At 42.1% G+C, this 25814-nt stretch overlaps 1 protein-coding gene across 8 annotated transcripts in view; it reads left to right on the top strand.

Annotated features, from left to right (window-relative positions):
• PKN2 (protein kinase N2) overlaps positions 1 to 25814 on the top strand; it is a 226402-nt gene that overhangs the window by 185895 nt on the left and 14693 nt on the right. For all 8 annotated transcript variants that reach the window (XM_033915236.1, XM_033915237.1, XM_033915234.1 and 5 more), the window contains 8 exons: positions 5246 to 5369; positions 10552 to 10667; positions 10768 to 10843; positions 10924 to 11015; positions 14398 to 14574; positions 17568 to 17630; positions 18668 to 18744; positions 19513 to 19655. In XM_033915236.1, coding sequence (XP_033771127.1) covers positions 5246 to 5369; positions 10552 to 10667; positions 10768 to 10843; positions 10924 to 11015; positions 14398 to 14574; positions 17568 to 17630; positions 18668 to 18744; positions 19513 to 19655 — 868 coding nt within the window. The remainder of the gene's footprint in view (positions 1 to 5245; positions 5370 to 10551; positions 10668 to 10767; positions 10844 to 10923; positions 11016 to 14397; positions 14575 to 17567; positions 17631 to 18667; positions 18745 to 19512; positions 19656 to 25814) is intronic.

The raw sequence follows: 25814 nt of genomic DNA, 5'->3' as shown, positions 1-25814 counted from the left end.
AGACCCATCCTAGATCTTCGCGATCTCAACAAATGCTTGGTCAAGGAGAAATTCAAGATGCTTTCTCGGCAACTCTTTATCCTCTTCTCCATCAAGACGACTGGCTATGTTCCCTCGATCTCAAAGAGGCATACACTCATGTACCCGTCAATCTGGCCTCCAGACAGTACCTCCGCTTCATGATCAATCATTGTCATTACCAATACAAGGTGCTGCCCTTCGGTCTTGCCTCCTCTCCGAGAGTGTTCACCAAATGTCTGATTGTGGTGGCTGCCTTTCTACGTTCCCACCACCTTCAGGTGTTTCCTTATCTGGACGATTGGTTAATCAAGGCCAATTCATCTCAAACAGTACTCCTGGCCACCAACCAAACCATCCTGTTTCTGCAACTTCTGGGGTTCGAGATCAATCTACCCAAATCTCATCTCATCCCCTCTCAGAGACTTCAATTCATTGGAGCGGTGCTGGACACAGTCCTCATGAGAGCATTCCCGCCGTCCAACCGTCTTCAAACTCTTCAATCTCTATGTCAGCAGGTACTTCCACAACGTTCCATCTCTGCCAAGCAAATGATGATACTCTTGGGTCACATGGCCTCCACAGTCCATGTCACACCCTTCGCACGTCTTCACCTACGCACTCCTCAATGGACCCTAGCTACCCAGTGGTCCCAAGCGACGGATCCTTGCTCACGACACATATCTGTGACATCATCTCTTCGTCAGTCTCTACAATGGTGGTTGATATCCTCAAATCTCTCCAGAGGTCTTCTGTTCCATCTACCTCCTCATCAACTTGTCATCACCACCGACGCCTCCCCTTATGCCTGGGGAGCTCATTTGAACGAATTCCACACTCAAGGACTTTGGACAGCCCAGGAAATGAAACATCACATCAATTTCCTGGAACTCAGAGCGATGTTTTATGCCCTCAAGGCCTTCCAACATCTTCTCTTTCCTCAAGTCCTCCTGCTGTGCACAGACAATCAAGTTGCAATGTACTACATCAACAAGCAGGGTGGGACAGGCTCTCGCCTCTTGTGCCAGGAAGCCCAGAAGATTTGGGCTTGGGCAACAACTCATCAACTATTCCTGAAAGCTATCTACATTCAGGGAGAACAGAATTCCTTAGCAGACAAGCTCAGCAGAATTCTCCAGCCTCACGAGTGGACACTCGATCCTTTAACTCTACAGTCCATCTTCGCTCAATGGGGCACTCCTCAGATAGACTTCTTTGCAGCTCCTCACAATCACCAGCTGCCACTCTTCTGCTCCAGACTCTACTCTCCTCACCGGCTGGCAGCGGATGCATTTCTCCTCGATTGGTCCAATCTGTTCCTGTACGCTTTTCCTCCTCTACCTCTCATGTTAAGAACCTTGTTCAAGCTCAAGAGGGAACGAGCCACCATGATTCTGATTGCTCCACGGTGGCCCAGGCAACATTGGTTCTCCCTTCTACTTCAACTCAGTTCCAGGGAGCCTTTTCTTCTTCCACTGTTTCCTTCTCTGCTTACGCAACATCAGGAGACCCTTCTACATCCCAACCTTCCATCTCTGCACCTGACAGCTTAGTTTCTCTCGGGCTGACTTCTCATGATACTCTTTTGTCTCAGCCCATTCGTTCCATTCTGGATGCCTCCAGGAAACCGGCCACTCTACAATGTTACCATCAGAAGTGGACACGGTTTTCCTCCTGGTGTCTTCTTCATCATCATGATCCCACTTCCCTTGCAGTGGAGACCTTGTTAGAATATCTTCTTTCTTTGTCTGACTCTGGCCTCAAGTCTACTTCCATCAGAGTCCACCTCAGTGCTATTGCTGCGTTTCATGAGCCAGTCCATGGAAAAATTCTCTCGGCTCATCCCTTGGTGTCCAGATTCATGCGGGGTCTTTTCAATATGAAACCACCTCTCAAAGCCCCTCCTGTGATCTGGGATCTCAATGTGGTTCTTTCCGCCTTAATGAAGCCTCCATTTGAACCTTTGGCTACCGCTTCTTTCAAGTTTCTTACTTGGAAGGTACTTTTTCTTATTGCTCTTACCTCTGCCAGGAGGGTCAGTGAGCTACATGCACTAGTTGCTGATCCACCGTTTACAGTCTTTCATCATGACAAGGTGGTTCTGCGTACACATCCAAAGTTTCTCCCTAAGGTTGTCTCGGAATTCCATCTCAACCAATCCATTGTTCTGCCTGTCTTTTTTCCGAAACCTCACTCTCATTCTGGAGAACAGGCTCTGCATACTTTGGACTGTAAGAGGGCTCTAGCTTACTATTTAGAGCGTACTAAGCCCCACAGATCAGCTCCCCAACTATTTCTGTCCTTTGATCCGAATAAATTGGGACGTCCTGTTTCTAAACATACGTTGTCTAATTGGCTGGCAGCGTGCATTGCATTCTGTTATGCTCAGACCGGACTGACACTGGAAGGTTCTGTCACGGCTCATAGAGTTCGAGCTATGGCAGCATCTGTAGCTTTCCTCCGTTCCACTCCTATTGAGGAAATCTGCAAGGCTGCCACTTGGTCCTCAGTTCATACTTTTACTTCTCACTATTGTCTGGATGCTTTCTCCAGACGGGATGGACACTTCGGCCAATCTGTTTTGCAAAATTTATTTTCCTAAATGGCCAACCTTCCCTCCATCCCTCTTTTTGTTAGCTTGGAGGTCACCCATCAGTCAAGAATATGCTGCCTGCTTGTCCTGGGATAAAGCACAGTTACTTACCGTAACAGGTGTTATCCAGGGACAGCAGGCAGATATTCTTGCGTCCCACCCACCTCCCCGGGTTGGCTTCTTAGCTGGCTTATCCTAACTGGGGACTGCGCGCCTCTGTCGGGCGGGAAGGCACTTGCGTGTGCGCGGTGCGGCCTACTAGAACTTTCCAAGTTCTTAGAGTGCAATCACTCTAAAATTGTCCGTACCGGGGCTCCGTCGGTGCCGTCACCCATCAGTCAAGAATATCTGCCTGCTGTCCCTGGATAACACCTGTTACGGTAAGTAACTGTGCTTTATTGTAGCAGCAGTCTCTCTACTTCTGTTTCAACCAAATGCCTTACGAAATAGCCACACTTTCACCTGTTTTTTAAACATCAAATTATAATCATTGTTTGCATAGTATGATATGTATAGCAAGACGAGCAAAACACTCAGCAAACTTTTGACTCGCTAATTGAGCACTGCCCCGATCAATGAGCACTTACAATCCAGGAAGTGCCGCTTCGGGGGATTCCTCTTCCGTCTTCCGGCCAGCCTTCCACGTCGGGTGCCTTCCGCAGGTTGGAGGACCTCTGTCTGGGCCTGCGCGGCTGGGTGCTGTCCTGCCTACGCGTTGCGTGTGACGCGCACAGTGTCAATCATCGGCGTTGTGCGTGTCATGCGCGGCGTGCAGGTGGGGCGGCGCTCGGGTGGGGCTCTCCAGCATGCGGGGGGCATCCGAAGTGAAGGGCTGGCCGGTGGAAGGAGGAGGCATCCCTCTGAAGCGGCACTGCGGGGTTCTTCTTCAGATGACCGACGGAGGAGGCAGAAGGAGGAGATGGTGCTGAAGCACCTGGCACCCGACAGGTATAGACCCCGGGTTCTAGAACGAATTGTTGCTGTTGCCACTATTTTCTATGGGGAATTTTGTTTTGATAAACGAGCATTTTGGATTACGAGCATGCTCCTAGAACAGATTATGCTCGTAGTCCAAGGTACCACGGTATATAAGTATCTCATCTCCAAAGAGCTTACAGTCAAAGTGGGTAAATACCTGAGGCAATGGGAGATAGTGGCTTGCCCACAATAATGAAGGGAGTCAATGGCAGAAACAGTATCTGAACCCTGAATTCCCTGGATCTCGGCCTAACTCTAACCATTAGACCACTTCCTCCTTAGAATTCATATTATTCTGTGTACATAACAGTGAAATAGGATTGCAGGCCCAGATAGTGTTAACAGCAACAGCAGCATAAAATCTGTTTTATTACTTGGGACCTGGATTGGCCGCTGCTGGAAACAGGATACTGGGCTTGATGGACCTTCGCTCTGTCCCAGTATGGCAATTCTTTTTTTTTTTTATTTAACTGAATTTTTGGAAGATACACAAGATGTGATTCAGAATCGATCTATCTTGGTGATAACATGCATGAGTGAGATAGATAAAATGTTAATCATGAAACTTTATTTTAAAAATAGATTAACTAAATTTTGTGATGACTTAGTTAGGATTTTTCCTGATGTCTCCAAAGCTACTCAGTGTAGAAGGAAAGAGTTTTTGAGGTTAAAACTAGAGTTTTGGCTCTGGAGGTGTCTTTTTATTTAAAATTTCCTTGCAAATGTTTAGTTAAGTTACATGATGTTGAATACATTTTTGCTTTTAGTGAATAAATTCAAAGATTCGGTCTCTTTTTACTTTATATTTTATTATAAATTTTATGTTTCCCCTCCTATTGTTTTTTCCTTAAACATATTTAAATTAAATATTGATTGTAACCCACTAATAATTTTCCCTTTGTTTTGATATTATATGTATAGGTTAAACTATGTATAGGAATGTTTGTATTTGTTATTTTAATTTGATATGACTATTGTTTGCTTGATTTGTTACCCGTATTTGATTATTTATGAAATTGTACATCGCCTAGAAATTGTGATAGGCGATTAATCAAATTATATAATAAACTTGGAAACTTGGGATCCCATCCAATTGCAGCAGTTTTTGGCTGCTCGTGAGCAGAAATGAGTAGTATATTTTTGTATATTTCATCGCTAAGATAATGAGGAGGATGTATTCCTAAAATAGTAAGGAATGATACAAGGTTCACGTAGCTGAACTGAGAATTATTTTCTTTATCTTTTTGGTTGAATATAGTATCTTGTCTCCCCATTTGTGGGCTTAAAAAGGATTTATGTATGATGAATTATGTAATGTGTATGTAGATTCTCTTCTTTTTTCCTTTATATAATTGGATAATGTATTATTCAAACTACAATTTTTTTAAAAAAGGCAATTCTTATACTATAAGCCGCATCACCAATGTGCTATAGTGGTCATTTTCAAGCAATGCTGTATGGCCCAGAAAGCTTTGGTGTTAGCATATCCTAACAAAGGACTCTTTGGAGAGTTGATGTTCCTGGATTGGACTTTATTACAAATTCTACTTGATAATCCACAGAAAAACCTGAACACATATAAGACCCAATCCACTAGAAACGTGGCGTTTCCTTCTGTGTAATTTATTAATAAGCCCTGTTTTTGTCTTTTTCAAGTGATTCTCTAGCAACAAAATTGGAATTTGAACTTGAACCACCACCTGCTCCACCACGCGCATCCTCTCTTGGCGAATTATTTGAGCCTTCAGCTGAAATAAAGACTAAAGTTACACCAGTTCAGGCAAGCCATTCCATTTCAGCTTATACCTTTTCATGACTTGAATTGTTTTAAACAAGATTCCTGCAAAAAATGTTAATATCTTTTGACTGGGATTCTTACTGCAGATTTAGAGCGCTATGAGATATATGTAGTTCATAGTTCATCTTTATTTATTTAATTCATTTTCTATTCCGTTTTCTCCAAAGAACTCAGAACAGATTAACATACATATGATTTATTTGTATAACTGAGGAAAACATGCACATCCGGGGAGGGGGGTATATTTGGCATTTGTTAAGAAGTATAGAAGGGTTGATTACAAATATTTTTATGAGATGTTAGTTAATGGGAAGTGGGTGTGAGAAAATAAGTCTTGTTTTTATTCTAGTAAGTATATTGTGCTGTAATGATAATATTTTATGTAAATGCTTCATCTTTTGTGCACAATTGAAGTTTTAAAAATGAAGAAAAAATCTAAAAAAAAAAAAAAAAGATTAACATACATAATTTACAATTAACAGGTTACAATTTGCCATAGTTACACTACAAGTTTTTTGATATATGTTTTTATCCTAACTTGATACATACTAGAGATCTAATTCCAATATACATAATACACAATTTACAGGTTGAATTTGCCATAGATACAGTTCAGGATGTTTCAATACAAGTTTTATCCTAACGTGACGTATATATTTCTAATATACATTTCTTTTGATCTATCAGTCATGGCGGGAGAGTTAGGTGAAGAGGTATGTTTTTATTGCTTTTCTAAAACTGAGGAGTCCTTCAAGAGATCTGATCTGCGGGAGCAGTCAGTTTCACTGGCTCAGTATGAAGTGGGAGTAAGAACGTTGTTTGGCAGTTTGCAGTTGAAGGGCACGACCAGGGGGCGTTTTGAGACGTATTACATCTTGGGAGCAGAGGGACCTGTTCGGCACATATTGAGGAAACTTGGCCGTTATGTAGCCTGGCGTCATGTCGTGCAAGGATTTAAACGCTAGCATCAGGCCCTTGAAGACACAGCGTTTGGCTACGGGCAGCTAGTGAGCTGATGATAAAGCCTGGGAGACAGGGTCGTGGGCATGGAGGTTTTTTAGTAGTCTGATTGCCGCATTTTGTACTCGTTGGAGACCTACGTAGGAGTTCACACACAAATTGCTCTTCAGTGTTTGCTTTTTCACAGGCTACAATTTTTTTGTTTGCGGTTTCATTTGATCCACTATCGATCTGGGACCCCTGATGAAGGTGTGCTAACCGAAACACGGACCGTGTCAGGTCCCTTGGTTTGTTTTTAAGGTGGTATTATTAACCTCACTCAATTATTTGATGTAGTAAATTTAGCCTCCATCATTGTACGTGTTTCTGCAGTTTTCTTTGTTTTTGTTTTTGTACACGTTAGAGATCATTGAATAGAGCGTTGCCGTAGTCCATGCAGGAGAGGACTAAGGCATAGAGTAGTTGGGTGAAGTCAGATTCAGAAAAGTAGTTCCTTATTTTTCAGAGCTGTCGCAGGTAGTAAAATGAGGAAGATAAGTATTTGATATATCTATACCTAGCTAGAGAAATATATAAACATACATAACATTTTCGTAAGAGACCTGATTCAGGGGCTTCAAGGTAAAATAACATTATTCGCCGATGACGCCAAACTATGCAACTTAGTAGGCAAAAGCACTTTGCCTGACAGTATGACGCGGGACCTACTCTTACTGGAACATTGGTCCTCGACTTGGCAACTAAGCTTCAATGCCAAAAAATGTAAGGTAATGCACCTAGGCAGCAGAAATCCGTGCAGAACTTGCACCCTAAATGGTGAGACCTTAGCTAGGACTGCAGCAGAACGAGACTTATGAGTGATCATTAGTGAAGACATGAAAACTGCCAATCAAGTGGAGAAAGCTTCATCCAAGGCTAGACAAATGATGGGTTGTATCCGTAGAAGTTTCGTCAGCCGGAAGTCCAAAGTCATAATGCCGTTGTACAGATCCATGGTGAGACCTCATCTGGAATATTGTGTACAATTCTGGAGGCCACATTACCAAAAAGATGTGCTGAGAGCTGTATCGGTTCAGCGAATGGCCACCAGGATGGTCTCAGGACTCAAGGATCTCCCGTATGAGGAAAGGCTGAGTAAATTGCAGCTATACTCACTCGAGGAACGTAGAGAAAGGGGAGACATGATTGAGACGTTCAAATATATCACGGGCCATATCGAGGTGGAAGATGATATCTTTTTTCTTAAAGGACCCACGGCCACAAGAGAGCATCCGCTGAAAATCAGGGGCAGGAAATTTCATGGCGATGCCAGGAAGTATTTCTTCACCGGAAGGGTGGTTGATCATTGGAATGATCTTCCACTGCAGGTAATTGAGGCCAGCAGCGTGCCAGACTTTAAGAAAAAATGGGATAGGCATGTGGGATCTCTTAGGGGAAGAAGTTAGGGGGGTGGGTCATTAGAGTGGGCAGACTTGATGGGCCGTGGCCCTTTTCTGCCGTCATTTTCTATGTTTCTATGTTTTTACACCTAGCCTGATGCTCCTGGACTACATTTTCAAGGGGTCAGGCATTAGTTAGCTCCTTCCATTAACCAGTCTCCCCTACCAATGGCTGCCATTATTCAATCTCTTCTCCATAGCATCTTCCCAAGGCCTATCTTTATGAATCCATGGAGTCTAAAACATAAGAGCAATCCCCTGCCAGCAAATCCTAGCACTAATCTCACATACACTGCTGTATATAAGGTTTTATGATAGCTTGGATCTTTTACCACAAGCCATACTATTCAGTTTACATAATAGTGATGTATTTGCATATGTTTGCATCTCATTACTATATATCCCACAGTAACTAATATTCCAGTGCAATAGATCAGACATTCTAGACCAGGGGTAGGCAATTCCAGTCCTCGAGAGCCACAGGCAGGTCAGGTTTTCAGGATATCCACAATGTGGCGAAACACGGTCTTGTGTTGAGCTGAATGCTTTATGAATTGAAGAACAGGACCATCATGAGGACAGAGAGGCCTGTCGATTGTGTTTCAGAAACTGTGATTTTCATGTGCTAGACTGTTATGCAACTCTCAGTTTGAAGCCTCTCTGACTAGATGATCATGGACTAATGAACTCATGAACCAACCAAGATCCAGTTTTGGATAAAAGTAATCACAATGACTGTAGTATGTGTGTGAAAGTTGGGAAGTGAGTGTGAGTGATGGGGATTAGGTTCACTGATTAAACTATTCTGATATTTATTAATAAATTAAGTATAGGTAAGTTGTAAAAGTACTGTAATGAAATGAACTGTGGAAGGTAAGATTAAAATTGAATTGATTCAGAAAAATAGTTTTTTGTATTAAATATTTAATAGCTGGTTTTAAGAATTTGAGTCAATGAATATGTATGAGATGAATTTGCATGCACTGTCTCCTTGAGATGCAAATCTATCTCATGCATATTTATTGTAGATATCCTGAAAACCTGACCTGCCTGTGGCTCTCAAGGACCGGAATTGCCTACCCCTGTTCTAGACCAGTGTTCTTCAACCACCGGTCCATGGACCAGTGCCGGTCCACAGAAATTTCCTGCCGGTCCACAGGGCCAGTACTTGATTCAGACCCAAAACAGTGTTCTTCAACCGCCAGTCGATGCAGTGTTATCTTCGAGCCAGCTCCCTCTTCCTAACTGATTCAGTGTACAAAGCCACAGACAGTGGCTCCTACGGGTATCCTGCGTCTGAACCGGACGCCTTCTCTCTGACGTTGCAATGTCAGAGGGAAGGCTTCCAGATGAGGCATGGGACGTGCAAGGTGCAATTAGTACTATTATGGGGGTGGGGTCTGGGGTGGAGATTGGGTAGAGATGGGCGGGGTCTGGCCCACATCTTAGCCCCATGTTCCTCAACCGTCGGTCCACAGAATAATTATTTTATTTCTGCCAGTCCATAGGTGTAAAAAGGTTGAAAAACACTGTTCTAGATAGTAGGGTTATTCCCTTTAGTCACATGGTTGCAGAAGGAATCCACTCTGGATTTTTCACTCTGCCTCTATAGTACTTCACTGATCAGTTTAGCACCCTCTACAGTTTTTTCCTTCTGCAACACATGGATGCAGTTGTGTGTTCTGCTTTCCCCATTTTATTATTTAATTTGATATAATGTCATCCCCTTTTCGGGTAATTTAGTTCTTGGAGCGGTTTTAAAGCTCTGCCTGCTTGAGAATCCACAGACTTTTTGGGTACCTGTTGGCCAGCCTGCATTGGAAAAAGAGATTATGTACTTACCCTGGAAAGCTCTTTTCCAGTAGATAGGTGAGACATTCTAGACTCCCGCCCAGTAGTTGCTGCAACTGCTTACAGTTTTCAATCTGTTGATGCTTCTCCAAGCTGTTTCTTGGATGCCTGTTAGCCCTTGTAGGCTGGAAAGAATTTGTATATATGTTCCATTTATTGGGGAGTGGTTTCTCAACTTCTTTGAAGCTGGTGTTGGCATTTCACTTTACTGTTGGTTGAATTCTTGAGCAGAACAGTTAGTTTGAGCCTGTTGCTACAGGTGCCTCTACTTCATGTATATTCGGTGCTCCTCAGTGTTTGGATACTAACTGTAGAGGGCGCTAAACTGATCAGTGAAGTACTATAGAGGCAAAGTGAAAAATCCGGAGTGGATTCCTTCTGCAAACATGCGACTAAAGGGAAATTACCCTACTGTCTAAAATGTCTCGCCTATCTACTGGGAAAGAGCTTACCAGGGTAAGTACATAATCTCTATTTAGCATGTGTTATAGTATTTTAAACGTCATTGTAGTTTATTGTTTGTTAAAGGGCAAATAATGCATGTTATGGCTAAAATCAGCTCAACAACTACCCCTTTCAATATAAAGATCTGAGCGCACACAGCCCATTCAAAACACAGTTCCTCAGTTTTGTACTTTCCACTCCACTGAACAGATATAAAAACAATTCTTAGGTTCAAAGTAAGATTGTGAACCCTCAAGGGATAGAAAAATGCCAACTGTATTTCAATATACACTGCTTTGATTCTATCCCATTTCAAATCTATTGACAAATATCTATTGGCAAATCCATCGTAATCTAAACACTTCAAATTAAGACTAATTAAAACTAGCAGTGATTTGAGTTCTTTTATTCTGAATATACATTACTTTGTACATCACAGAGTAATATCCTTTTTTGTGTGTGTCTTCCAGGATCCAGCGAGGACTTCTGATTTTGAGATTAACAGAAATAGTATTGTTCCTAAACCCCAGACCGAAATAATATATGTGCCAGAAATTCCACAAATAGACCAGGCAGAAAATAGAAGGTACAAGGATAAGTTTAGAATTTTGTTCTTTCTTTTTGGTAATAGAATGACCTTTTCGTTCTCTGCAAATTTGCAGTTCCATTTCTGTCATGTTTTTCAGAATTCAGCAGAGGTTCCAATTTAATCTTCAAGACTTCAGATGCTGTGCTGTCTTGGGTAGAGGGCATTTTGGAAAGGTAAACTTTGGAATATTTGGCATTGTTGTAGATGAGTGCAAACTTCAGTTGTGGCTTAGATCTTGTGTCATTTGTTTCAGGTGTTGCTTGCTGAATATAAAAACACCAATGAGATGTTTGCTATCAAGGCATTAAAAAAAGGAGACATCATGGCTCGTGATGAGGTAGACAGGTCAGTTGGATTTACGCTTTTATTATATATTATTATATTTCTGTGACTGTCAAATGATTTAGAAATAATGCTAGTACACTTCTCCCTCAGTATTCGCGGGGGATAGGGGCAGAGCCAGACCGCGAAGAGTGAAAAACCACAAATAACTTTTCATCCGGTTCTGACCCACCCCCACCTTCCCCCCGGCATCCCAGCCTTACCTGGTGGTCTAGCGAGCTTTCGGGGCAGGAACGAACTTCCTACGCTCCTGCCCCGTGCAGATTGCCAATAAGAAATGACTGCCGTGAGTTCCCGTAGTCTCTCGAGCTCACGGCAGCCATTTCCTATTGCCAATCTATATAGGGTAGGAGCGTAGGAAGATCGCTCCTGCCCCGATAGCCCGCTAGACCACCAGGTAAGGAGTAATCTATAGCACTACTAGACATTTTAAGTCCTGTAGGGAGGCAGGAAGGCCCTAAACTATGCTTCCCCCCTCCAAAAAAAAAAAAATCGCGGATAAACAAAACCGCGAATAGGGAGGGAGAAGTGTAGTTCAGAACCAGAAATTTCTAAAGCAGAAACTAAAGTGATCAGATGAGTTATTTTATTTTATTGCATTTGTTTGAGAAATGTAATGTAAAGAGCAGATGTAGTTGTCCTGAACTTCTCCCAGGATAAGCAAGATAGAATGCGTGATACCTCACAGATGCGTGATACCAGACAAAGCTTCTCCCTGAACTTTTCTAAAACACTTTTAACTTCACTATACATGTGTGCAGGTTCTGTCATTGCATGGAATTATGTCAGGTTTTTTGGTGTGTTTTTTTGCTTTGGAGCCAAACATGCATGAAACAGTCTCCCAGAAGAGGTGAGAGATAAAAACTACGTCTGAATCCAAGGAAGCATGGGATAGGCTTGTGGTATCTCTTAGAGAGAGGAAGAGATAATGGTTACTGTGGATGGGCAGACTGGATGGGCCATTTGGCCTCTATCTGCCATCATGTTTCTGTCATCTCTCCCTTTATAGTTTTTCACATTTCTTTTCAAAAGTTAATTTTTTTAAATTCTGTATTTTCTCAGATGTGAATCACCTCTTTTCTGGTGAGAGAGAGCAGATATTAAGGTGCAAATGCATGTTCATTTGTCATTAACATATATTAAAGGGCAATAATCGATAATAATAACACCCTAAGCGCGCATGCGCACTCCTACCTCTGTGATCCTGCCTCCGTGATCCGTAGCTCCGTGACAGAGTAGGCAGAGACATGGTAGTAGCAGCGCATGCGTGGGTGGTGGTTTTCAGCCCGTGCACGGTGCTAATAAAACCCTAGCCGCGCATGCACACTTGAAACTCCGTGCCTCCACATGCGCAGTAGAATAGAGCCGCCGAGCAGGGAGGAGCCACTGAGCAAGTGAAGCATCTCAACGCAGTGGAACTGCCGAGTAGGGAAGCGTCTCAGGGCAATGGAACTGCCGAGCAGGGAAGCGTCTCAGGGCAGTGGCAGCAGTCCTGACCTGCCAACCCCCCTATTCCTTACCCAAAGCAGCAGTGGCAGCGCTGTAAACAGGCTGTTCGTGGCAAGCCCGAGCAGGGCCTTTCCTCTGCCGCAACACTTCGGATGCCACTGAAGAAAGAAAGAAAGATAGACAGACAGGGGGCAGGGAGACAGGGGCAGGGAGACAGATAGAAAGAAAGGGGGCAGGGAGAGAGAGAAAGAAAGATAGAGGGAGCAAGGAGAGAGAGAAACAAAGAAAGAAAGACAGGGCAGGGAGAGAGACAGAAAGAAAGAAAGGGGCAGGGAGAGAGAGAGAAAGAAAGATATAGGGGACAGGGAGAGAGAGAGAGAAACAAAGAAAGAAAGACGGGGGCAGGGAGAGAGACAGAAAGAAAGATAGGCAGCGGGAGGGAGAGAGACAGAAAGAAATAAATTCTACACATCTATTCTAGCACCCGTTAATATAACGGGCTTAAACACTAGTGTATATTATATTACCATAACACACATTAAACTACCATAGGATTCACAGTACTTAGACGCAAAGCATGCAGATGTGTTATTATGTGAATTGAATTACGCAGCTTGTGCGGTGAGCACCGCAGGTGTTATTCCTGGGAAATTAATACCAACAAAAAGGTGGTGTTATTTTCCTAACCACTTCATGACTGGTGAAACTGAAAGTAAGATCTCCCCCAATCAAATTCATCCTGCTTCAAAGACCTCCCTTCCACAAAAGCCTCCCACCTCCAGGCGTACCTTACAAAATCACTGGAGTCATTGGGGTCAGAGTAGGAGTGATCCTCAGGTGCTCCTGTCCCTTTCCTGTATTTTCCTATCCAATCTGTGATTGTAGTTCTCCATTTATGAATTTTATTAACTGCTTTGAGAACTGCTGTTGAAAGGCGGTAAGTATATCAAGTCTAATTCAGCATTATTCTGTGCATAAAGATTTTATGATGCTGATATTTATGTGCAGAATAACATTCCATCACATGTGCAGATGAGCCCGGGTCTAAGCAGAAAAAAATATGGTATTGTTATGTATCTGTAGCTGAGTGCAGAATGTTGTGACTTTTATTTACCCATGTTCTTAATGGAGACCAAGAAAAAAGTTGGTGGGTCCCATAAGCAGGCAGAAAAAACAAGAGCAAGCATTAAATCCTTACAGATGCTACTGCAGAAGAATGCGTTAACTCTTCTTTTCCTGCTCAAATGTAGCATTAAAAAGCCTGGCATTGGGCTCAGCTTTAAAGTCTTCTTTACGCTTTGCTACAGGGGATGAAATAGCTAATAGCTTCATTACCATTGATTTTAAGGCATTGTGCAGGGTTAGCTTCTGTGCAAAAAAACCTTTTCTGAATCAGACATTACGCTAACGTCTACTACTACTACTACTACTACCATTTATCACTGAAAGGCGTACGCAGCGCAGAATATTTTGACATTTAATAGACGGTCCCTGCTTAGAAGAGCTTACAATCTAACTTGAACAGACAGACATGACATATACGGTTGGGGATGCAGAATCCAAATTGAAAGCGCCCTCGAAGAGGTGGGCGTTTAACTGGGCCTTGAACGCTGCCAGAGACAGAGCCCGCCATAGGGATTCGGGCAGTTTGTTCCACGCATATGGCGAAGCATGGTAGAAGGGACAGAGTCTGGAGCTGGCGGAGGAAGAGAAGAGCATAGACAGGAGGGACACTTGTGTACTTTTGCTGCAACCCCTTAGACTGTGAGCCAGGAAAATATCTACTGTGCCTGAATGGTGCTCACCGTGAACTACTGAGAACAGGTAGGAACTAAAGCCAAGTGCAGCAAAGGGGAGATGGAAAGCTTAGCAAGAATATATATAGCATGTGTGTTTTATGTAAATTTTCTCAGTTACAAATATTTTCTGTTTACAGCCTTATGTGTGAAAAAAGAATTTTTGAAACTGTGAATAGTGTGAGACATCCCTTTTTGGTGAACCTTTTTGCCTGTTTCCAAACCAAAGATCACGTTTGCTTTGTAATGGAATATGCTGCTGGTGGGGACCTGATGATGCACATCCATACCGATGTGTTTTCTGAACCAAGAGCTGTGTAAGTGTTTTCATCTGTGTTATTGATCAAACAGCCAACAGTGTGTGTGCAGAATCCGTCAGCTGCTCTAGACTTCAGATATGTTGGGTCCTAATGTGTTGCTAAATTGAGGTTATCAGTTTGACACATGTCATCATTAAGACTGAAATTTGTAGGGAGGAGAGCTGGCACTCCACAGTGGGTGGATAATGCTGAAACCCTGAAAACTGTCCCAGCTGGGTCTGAAATGTCGGTCATTTCATAAAGCTATCTCTGAAGTCCTTTTGTTTTGTGTACCAACTTGCTTCCTACAGGCTTTGGATATTAAGAGTTTGCTAATAGAATTTGTGACCTGAGAAACAGTGTTTAAAGCAAGGTGCTTGGTTTTGAAGGGTTTTTTTGTTTTAATGAACATTTTAATATACCAGGTTTAGAACAAATGGGATATTAATTGTTACAGTATGTCACATTATTATAACATACTTAAGTTAGATTATTTAGGAGTCCTTTTACTAAGGTACGCTAACAGATTTAGCACATACTAATGAATTAGTGTGCTTTAAGTGCCATGCAGCCCATAGGCACCTTAGTAAAAGGACCCTTTAAATCATTATTAAATTGAAATAGTGAAGTCAGTTAATAACGGAGAATGGAGGAGATACCTCTACGAAATATCAAACACAACCAACAAACGTAGAGATGGAAGAGATGTGTCAACCTGGACTTTATTGCAAACCACACACAACTGACTTAGCACAGCCAGTGTTTCGGCACCATGCCTTCTTCAGGAATCTATGAATAAATAGACAAAATAAAAACATTTATACAAATATAAACTAAAATTGCCAACATATACCATATTCATGTTTGCAAATAAAATACTGATGCAGAGGGTACAGAGGTGCAGAGATGAGCAACGAAGCTAGTGAAAGGTATGAAGAACCTGGACTACGTGGAATGACTTAGGAGACTGGGGTTGTTCTCCCTTGAGAAGAGGAGACTGCGAGGGGATCTGATCGAGACTTTCAAAATACTGAAAGGATTCGACAAAATGGAGCAGGGAAAGCAGTTATTTACAATGTCTAATGTGACACAGACAAGAGGACATAAACTGAAGCTGAGGGGGGACAGGTCCAGGACGAATATCAGGAAGTTCTGTTTCACGCAGTGAGTGGTGGACACCTGGAATGCTCTCCCAGAGGAAGTAATTGCAGAATCCACCGTTCTAGGATTTAAGGGTAATCTAGATCTCCTTAAGAGTGGCATAGAGTGATACGGGTAAGGGTAAATTAGATGTACATCTCCCTTGAGAAGCATTCAATGATATGGGGACTAAAACTATGCCGGGGTACACCTGGCAGGGCCTCCGCGTGTGCGGTTCACCGGACTTGATGGACCCAGGGTCTGATCCGGAGATGGTAATTCTTATGTTCTTATGTAAATACTTTTTTTTTTTTAATTTTATTTATTCATTTTTGCATTCTTACAACAAATGATTTAAACATATTATAATCAATTATTACATGACATTTGTAATTACAAACAAATCATCTTGTCATATATAATAAATCCCCCCTTTATCTAAATTCCTATTTTCAAATAATATACATTCCCCCTCCCACCCCTATATATCTACTACCAATGTGCTATGAAATCTGATCAATAGAATATCTAGTCAATGGTTCCCAAATTTTTTTTGAAATTAAGAAGATTCCCCTGTTACAACGCTAATATCTTTTCCATTTTATATATATGACAGACTGAGTTCCACCAAAATGTATAATTTAATTTTGAGTGATTTGTTGCATGGCGACCCCTGTCAATATTAATAATAACTTATTATTATTTGCAGAAATCGGACTCTGAGTTCTCATTGCTGTACCAAATAATATAGTGTCATATGATAGTCCTACATGATTTTCTAATAATTTATTAATTTGGGGCCAAATTAATTTCCAAAAAGCATTTACGCAGGGACAAAAAAAAATTAAGTGATCTAATGTCCCAACTTCTGTTCTACAATGCCAGCATCTATTGGATCTAGTGCTATCTATCTTTTGTAAACGCTATCTATCTTTTGTAAAAACATCCAGGTTTGACTCATAGATACTTAAAAATATAAACAGATATATATATTCATTTTGCAGATATAGATAATATTATACAATGAGAGGCTTTAAACAATACTAGATATGTGAATATAGACTTCAAATACTGATGAAAATTTTAAAAAGCAGAAATAGAGGATAGCAAAATAAATAAAATAATACAATGTATACTTAGAATATAAACAAACAAAATACTGTATATTCTCGAATACAAGTCGATCCGAATATAAGTTGAGACCCCCAAAATGGAAGAAAAATGGTTGACTCATACTGCACCTAGCCCCCTTCCCTCCCTCCCCTGACTCTGCATATAGCCTCCTCCCTGCCAGGCACTGCACCCAACCTTCTTCCCTCTCTTCTCTCCCAGGCTCTCCACCCTGTCCCCCCTCCCCAGTCTCTGCACCCTTTACCCCCCTCCCTGCCCTGTCCATTGTACCTCCTCTGTGCCGATATCCTCTATGCCACTGCGCCTTCCATATGAGGACAAGGGGGTGAGCGTTTAATCAATGTAGCTATACTGACCACTTCATATGATGACATTTCCAAAACAGCCTTTATGCAGTATATAAGACTAGCAGAAAGGTCCTAGAGCAGAAATAGTCTTCTGTGAATGCAGTAGGATGCACTTTCAGGCATGAGAAATGAACAGTTTGACCTCTTCAGGTGGAAAAGGTGCTTTCACTTCTCAATTTAGGCGATTGTGGTCAGATTTCCTTTCTCATTCTGACTTTTCTTGAAACATGGTAGATAGTTGAATTTTGTATCCAGTAGTCATGCAGTGTTCATATATTAGCACTAATGTACTGTGTCCATCATTGCTTTAATTTTGGGTTTAAAACTAAGATTTTAGAGTTTGATGCCAAGTCTTTACTAAACCAAAATAATTTGTATTCAATTTTAAAACAGATTTTATGCTGCTTGTGTAGTTCTTGGATTGCAGTATTTACATGAACACAAAATTGTTTATAGGTAAGTATATTTTGTTGAAATCAATGTTTCCTCACCCCACACTGTCCTTTGGCTTTTCTCCTTATTTGATCACTTCTGGGAGGAAGTGGGGTATCAGTAGATGTCTGATGACAATTTCCCAAAGCTATTTCTGTGGTTAAAACTGTTTTTTGCTTGAGGTAATGAGCTGTTTTTAAATTGCACACCGTGATGCAGGGAAAAGCTTGTGCCTGGATTAAACCAAAATGTTCCCAAGAGCAGCATAAGGGTGAGAAGAAACTGTAACTGTATGCATTATTTGTACAAGCCTCTGGGGGACCTTTTTCCTTAAGCAGTCTCCAAAGTAAAAGTGCTATATAGATGCTCATGTATAAATTAACCTAACAACTAAGTCGTTCCCTACCTTTGAACTTTAAATAGCAAGAAAATGCAAAGACATGCATATAGGTCTCATCCCTTCCCCTGGTCCCATAGCCAGCATCTTCTCCTTCCTTTCCCATGTGGCCACTGTCAGCCTACCTCTTCCTGCGCCACTTCAAAAGGTGCTCTGCAGCATGACGGGGATCTGCATCCCACTCTCCCCCTGAAAGGAAATGCATCATTGAGCTCCTCTTCCATTCCACACCACACCCCCCTCCTGACTCTAGTGCAGACATGGGCAACTCCGGTCCTCGAGGGCCGGAGTCCAGTCAGGATTTTCCCAGTGAATATGCATTGAAAGCAATGCATGCAAATAGATCTCATGTATATTCATTGGGGAAATCCTGAAAACCCGATTGGATTCCGGCCCTCGAGGACCGGAGTTGCTCATGTCTAGCATCTTCTCTCCCTTCCCGTCCCTATGCAGCTGCCATTCCCCATCTTTTCCAGCGCCACTCCAAAGGTGCTCCATGCCAGTGTGGAGCCTTTCAGAAGAAGCTTGTGCTTAAGCACTGCTGTGTCCTGCCCTCTGTGTGACAGGAAATGCATCATGAGAGCATTTTCTAAAGCTTTGCAAAATGAATTTTAAAAATGGCATGCATATTCTTTAATCGTTGTTGCTATTCTCTTTCTTTCAGAGATTTGAAGCTGGATAACTTACTGTTGGATACTGAAGGTTTTGTGAAAATTGCTGACTTTGGCCTATGTAAAGAAGGTAATATTGTATTGCTGTAGTTGAATTGTCAAGTTGAGGTAAAGGGACAGGAGAATTGAGTTTCCTTTTAGCTATGCAATTATACTTTCATCCGCTTTCTATAAGGATGTGATGTGACCCACATATGCTGGTAAGTCTTCTAGAGACTTACTCTCCCATGTAATATCATGACAATTTTTTTTTCATAAAGATGATTTTTATTAAGCTACTTTCTTAATGGATTGTTATATTCAGGGGCCTAGGTAAAAGGTATCAGCAGAAAAATAGGCGATAATAGGAGTTATGTGAGTACTGATTTCATTGTAGATAAAGACCAGTTGGCTCATCCAGTCTTCCCAGTGAAGTTTATTCTGTTAAAGATATATCCCAGCTACCAGATGTAGAAGTTTGAGTAATCTTAGGATATTCCTCCTCACCTAAATAGTTTTTGAGTGAAATGCTTTCATGTTTCCCTTATATATACTGATATTTGTCAACATTTTGCTTATAGTCCAATAAAAAGGTATTACCTTATTTCCAGGGTAGATGACTATATAAATTCCTATACTTAATCCAATATCCAAATCCCCTCAAACATAGTAATCATGTTTTGTCATGTGACTGTAACATTGCACTTCATAGAGGCTTTTTTTTAATATACTCATCATTCTCTGAAAATTGGACATTTTAGAGACCTGTAAATTAGAAATTGTTTTTTTACCATGTAACACTGAAGTTCTATTTAAAAATAGCTGTTGGTTCCTTTCCCATCATTGTGATTCTTTACAGGGATGGGATTTGGAGACAAAACAAGCACATTTTGTGGCACGCCAGAGTTTCTTGCTCCAGAAGTATTAACAGAGACATCCTACACGAGAGCTGTGGACTGGTGGGGTCTCGGTGTTCTCATTTACGAAATGTTGGTTGGTGAGGTGAGCAAAACTAAATACATATTAAGGAAGAGCATTTGATTTAAAATGTATATCAAACCTGATCTTAGTTGCAGTCAGATGAACAAATGATTTTTTGTTAAGCGACAGATTGAATCAGGCACACAAGTGGTGACAGCATCCTGTGACACCTGAACAGATCAGCACTCCCAGAGCTCCAAACTAAGGGCTCCTTTTACGAAGGTGCGCTAGTGTTTTTAGCGCACGCACGAGGTTAGCGCGCGCTAGCTGAAAATCTACCGTCTGCTTAAAAGGAGGCGGTAGCGGTTAGCACGCAGAGCATTTTAGCGTGCACTAAGCACGCGCTAAAACCGCTAGCGCACCTTTGTAAAAGGAGCCCTAAATGTAAAGTTCTGAACACGGTGGGGCCTTCCCATACTTAGCCATCTCTTTGGTATTCAGTTTAATTTTTTTTCCACTGTACAAAGCAGATGTGAAAACAAGGCCTTCTATTGTCTGTAACATAGCTTTTCATCATCTTTTACCTTACAGAAATGAAATATTTTCTCTTGTCTGTTTGTTCTTGCGACAAATGCCTTGCAAAGTCAAGATTTCAGGCCATGTCCCCAGCGTGGCAGAAAAAAATCCAGCGTTCCATTCAGGATGCTGGATTTAGTGAGGTTCAGAACATAATCCCATTAGTCATATCCAGAGTCCCAGCAGCAATTGAGTTTCTGGTCTCATTTATATGGACCAGATCAATAGGATTCACCTGGTACCCTGCATTACCACCCCCTTTCCTTCTAAGAAAAAATGTAATTGGGAGGGTTTATAAAACGCATAAGAATTTTGATCTAAATAGATTTACAGGGATACTGTAATTGGAATTTTGCCCCCAATACTTTCACATCTTCTTTCATTTCCAGGAACCTTTTTCTTCTTGGTTGCGTAGTTCTTGAAACATCTGAAAACACAGAAATTTTTTTATTCAGAAAGGAGGCTTCTTTATGCCTAAAAAAAAGGTGAAGAAGTGCTTCCTTATCTTGTTGGAATACAAATGTTACAAGAAGCGTAGAACATATTATGACTTCCTCTTGAGAATTTTCTAATATATTTGAAAGGTCCAATGGACTCAAAGATGTTGCCTGAGGCAAAGCCTCAAGATCAGAGGAGGAAGGATTTTTAGGAAAAACTGGCAAAAAATATATCTTGTGCCAAGGTGGAAGTCCTTCATCCGAGTACTTAAACACTTATTTCAGGAATTTGTAAAATATTTCTTTAGGTGACATTGTCAATATTTTGGGAAAGTTCAAAAGCCTTAAATTCAATTGTTTTGCAAAATTTTCAAAGTTCTCAACTTTCCTCAGTAGAACTAATTTATCCTGAACTATAGAACCACATGTAGATTGTACACTTTGTACTGAATGTTCCAAACTTTTAATTTTTTCTCCTTGGGACTTTAATTCCTCAAGCTTTAATGTTTGAACTTGAACAAGAGGAAAGATTCTTTGGCAATCTAACACAGTCCAAATAGAATCCAGTGTGATCTCAGCGGGATGGTTGGTGTTTCACCTCTCTCCACTGAGACTCCAATATCCGCCCTTGCAAACGATTCTCCAGCCGGAGTTTCTTAGGGGGCCAGCACGTCCAATAGCTCTGAAAACAGCGTTTCACCCACTGCTGACATTGCTGCCAGCATGCCCCTCTCTCTCGGCTGCAAGAGAGGCATTGGTCCCGCGGGACTAAGTGAAATCTCACTTCCTAGAGCCGATGCTTCCTTCGCATCCAGCTCAGCAGGAGTGCCCCGAGGCAAGGATAATATGAAGCCCGTAAGAACTCCCTGCCGCATCAAGGTAGGTTCAGACTTTCGGGCTGAAATAGCCACCCTGCCTCTTCTTTTCGGCATGAATTTACTACTGTGGCGAGCAACAAGCACAGGAAATATTTCGTCAAGCAGGAGCAACTCTCACAGCGTCCTACTACTACGACGCCATCTTGTCTCTCCCTCAACGTGATTTGGGTAGTATTTTTGTAGAGGAGGGAGAGGAAGGGTGTTTAGGGGATTGTATTTAGGGAAGGAAAGGGATTAATTGGAATATTCTGGTCATATAATCTAATCTAAAGCTTGTCTTTATATACCGAGTCATCATTCTAGGAAAGCTTGACTTGGTTTACAATAATTAACTTAAACTGATAAGAACAATAAAATAAAAGCAAATTTCAAGATCAATTTTTAAAATGTTTAGCAAATAAAACAGTTTTTAAAAATTTACGAAAAACTTGAAGCGAACCAGAACTTCTTAGAAAAGATAGAAGATCATTCCAAAGTTGTGAAAATTTAAAAAATCAAAGATTGACTGAAAATCTTAACTCCTTTAATCCCTTTCCTGGAAGGAAGGGATAATTTAAATTGTTGGTTGCCTCTTGAAAAAGATAATCTATAAACATTCCATGATAAAGGAATGAGAGGAGTTAGAATTCCATATAGAATTTTAAAAGCCACACAAGCACACTTAAATTGAACTCTGAAATAAAACGGGAGCCAATGAAGATTCTGGAGTAGCGGAGTCACGTGGTCAAATTTACGTTTCCCAAAAATCAATTTCGCAGCAGCATCTTATCTGCAATTTTGTGCATATTGTATCATGCCATGCTTCGAGCATTCCTTGTTAGGATAAACAGTGTGGTTCTTTGCTGAATGACCTAACTAAAGGTATTTTCAAATAAAGTAAAAGAAAAGGGTTCCAAAGCTGATAAAATGGGAATGTTGAAATATCTAAAATCATGACTCTTGTAGTGCAGAGTTAGTTGCTGTACTCATATAGACCCTGGAGAAATCTATTCTGGAACACCCTGTTTTGGACCAACATATGAGGTTAAGATTACTTGTGATAGCCTTTACCACCACTTGCTCAAAGTTATGATGAAGGTTTGACCTTAATATTTTCGCATATGTTCAGTAACAAAGCTTTTTCTGTCTGATGCTTAAGGCTTTGTGTTGTGTGTGGTTACTCACTCCAGCACTAATCTAACAAGAAAGCCTACATAAGCCTCATGCTGACTACCATTCTTGGGTATAGGTCAGGGGAAGGCAATTCTGATCCTCGAGAGCCGGAGCCAGGTCAGGTTTTCAGGATCTCCACAATGAATATGTATGGAGATGGATTTGCATGCGCTGCCTCATTGAGATGCAAATCTATCTCATGCATATTTATTGTGGATATCCTGAAAACCTGACCTGGCTCCGGCTCTCGAGGACCGGAATTGCCTACCCCTGGTATAGGTCATAGTGGACAGTCCAGAGGAAGTGGGAGCAGTCTTATTTCTGAGGCCCCCATGTACTGATGATATGACCCCATTTGGTGTCCAGACCCACAAATTGGGAATCAAATCTCTATATGTGATTTTAGGTGGAAGGAAAGAAACATTTAGAGGCTGATTTTATAAGCGGTGACTAAATTGACCGGCGCTTTGAAAAACGCCGCGGTACAGAATCTCGGCTAGCCTATGTAAAAACTTAGGCACCTAAAATGTAGCTGAGGGTTTTAAAGGACTACATTTCAGATGCCTAAGTTTTTCGAAAATCACGCTTAGCGGCACCTAAGTCAGGTTCCACCCATAGAAACACCCACTTAGGCATTAGGCGCCACGAATCACCCAATTATTGAGGCTATTAAGCTAGGCGCCTAACTTTAGACGCCCTTTATAAAATCAGCCCCTTATAGCTGAAGGGAAACCTCTTTGGTCTCAAAAGCCTACTGAATTTATCTTGTGTTAGTTTTATAAGTGGAAGTAGATTAATACCTTTTACTGCAGTGGTCTCAAACTCGAATCCCTAGTGGGACCACATTTTGGATTTATAGTACTTGGAGGGCCGCAGAAAAAAATAGTTAATGTCTTATTAAAGAAACTAGTCTTATAGCCCGTTACATTAACAGGTGCTAGAATATATGTGTGTGTCTGTCTTTTTCTCTCTCCTTAGCGCTTTCTGTATTCTACTCCCCGTCCATTATCCCTTCCTTTTACCTCCCCTGTGTCCTCCACCATCCCATCACTGCTCACCTTATCCAGCAGCAGTTCTTCTCCCTTTGTTTTACCTCCCCCCTGTCCATCACCACCTCCTTCAAAGCCCGTTACATTAACGGGTGCTAGAATAGATGTCTGTCTTTCTTTCTGTCTGTCTCTCTGGTCCCATCTGTCATTGTTTCTCTCTGCCTCAGCACTGTGAGGTTCTAGAGAATGACACGGTGACAGAATCCGTCACTGCCACCGTCCCCACACATAACCGTGGGAAACCATCCCATGCCATTCTTTAGTGTTTATCTCAACCTCAGTCCTTTTACACCAACATTCTTCAATGCAAGGCTTGAGGGTCAGTGGTTGTGTCCATTCATACTCTTGATTCTTCCCTCTCTCCTGAAAGAATGCAGATGGTTTATAGCGGTTATCCGCAGGGATGGGGACAAATTCTGTCACCGTGTCATTCTCTAGAACCTCACAGTGCTGAGGCAGCAGCTTTAACCACATCAAATTTGGTACCTTTCCATTATATTTTCAGAGAATAGTTTTGCCCCCAGTTATCCAGTCACTGGTCTGTTTTTTCTTTCCCCAACCTAACTAAAGCAAATTAGCTCTGACATTCCTGCATCTGAGGCATATGACTCCTGCCATTGAAAGGCAATGTTTCAAGAAACAGATTGATCTGACAAAAGTTAACACCAGCCTTTTTGTGAGGGGGGAGGAGTTGGGGGGGGTGATCACTTGGATAACCAAGTCTACTTCTACCTTTGTAGTTACCCTGGAAGACTGTTTATAAGCATCTTAAATAAAGTAAAACCCACAGGCAAAGCCAGGATCTCTCTCTGTTAACAGGCCACTTCAGTGTGTTTGTAGAGTGCTAGGAAGTCTCTGTGGCCCTTCAAAATACCGCTGTCAATAATTTGAAGGTGGGCTGTCTAGGACCTCCACAGGGCTCCCTCACCGTGGGGGAAGTTCCTCCGGGTGGGGTATTTGGTCTAACACGCCTTACCGTCACTCCGTACTTGAGCGCGATGCCCTGCAGCGTATCGCCGTCGCCCACCCGGTGCGCCACGTAGCTCTCGGCCAGAGGCGCGTTCACGCTAGCCGTACTGCCGTAGGAGCACGTCTTGGTGCGGGCCAGGCTCTGGGAGAGCTCGCGCAGACCTCCATCAAGGAAAAACAGCACTATCGGCCAAAGTTTATTTTAGTGTAAAGCTATTTTTTTATTGATGCAAAAATAACACAGCAAAAGATACAAGCATGTGGAAAGCATAACAAGTCCCCCAACACCCACCCATCCCCCAAACCCACCCCTCCCCAACCCACCCCCTACCAAAACCACCCAAGCTGCTGAAAGAAGAAACAAGAATATTCAAGCCCCGAAACCAGCAACATCCCAGCCCTGTGCCACTGGGGAGGCCCAAACACCAGAGTCCAAAATACCAAGCAAATAGAGCTCTGTACTCTGATGAGCCCTGAGAGGAACACTAGCCCCCCCCCCAACCCCCCCACCACAAGACACAAGAAAATTAAAAAAAAAACAAGGAAGAAACACAAATAGAAAAAAAATAATAATAATATGGGGCCGGGGAGAAGCACACACGAGCAACCGCCCTCACCGCTCAAAACAGCTCAAAGCCGCAGCTGATTAAGAATCAAGCTCCGACTTCTAGGGGACAATGAATTGATGTAGGGCCTCCAAACCCGTAGAAAAATCTTTGTCTGTCGAAAGGAAGCACGCACCCGACTCCTCTCAAGTAACAGCAAAGCATGCAACCTATTGCGCCATGCCCAGTACGCAGGAGGGTCAGCCGACACCCACTCCGTCAAGATGACTTTTTTAGCTACCAAGCCCGCCTTCCGCAAGAATAAATTGCCGACCCCAGGTGGCAAGCGAAAAGCCTCAAATTTATCTAAGAGAAACCCCACCGGAGTGAGCGGGATTGAACAACCAATATTGGACTACCCGCCTCCAGAAAGACTTAACCACGACCTCCAATATCCAAATATCGGACTACCCGCCTCCAGAAAGACTTAACCACCGGACACCCCCAAAAGGCATGGAAGAAGGACTTTGGGGCAGCGGTACATTTCTCACAAAGATCCGAATCAGCCAAACCAGAATGAAACAGTTGAACCCTCGTGAAATACGCCCTATGGAGCACCCGAAACTGGCACTCC

This window comes from Geotrypetes seraphini, chromosome 12 (genome assembly GCF_902459505.1).
Source record: "Geotrypetes seraphini chromosome 12, aGeoSer1.1, whole genome shotgun sequence".
NCBI classification, from domain to species: domain Eukaryota; kingdom Metazoa; phylum Chordata; class Amphibia; order Gymnophiona; family Dermophiidae; genus Geotrypetes; species Geotrypetes seraphini.
Note: the sequence above shows the minus strand (reverse complement) of the source record. Positions and strands in the feature narration are given on the sequence as shown.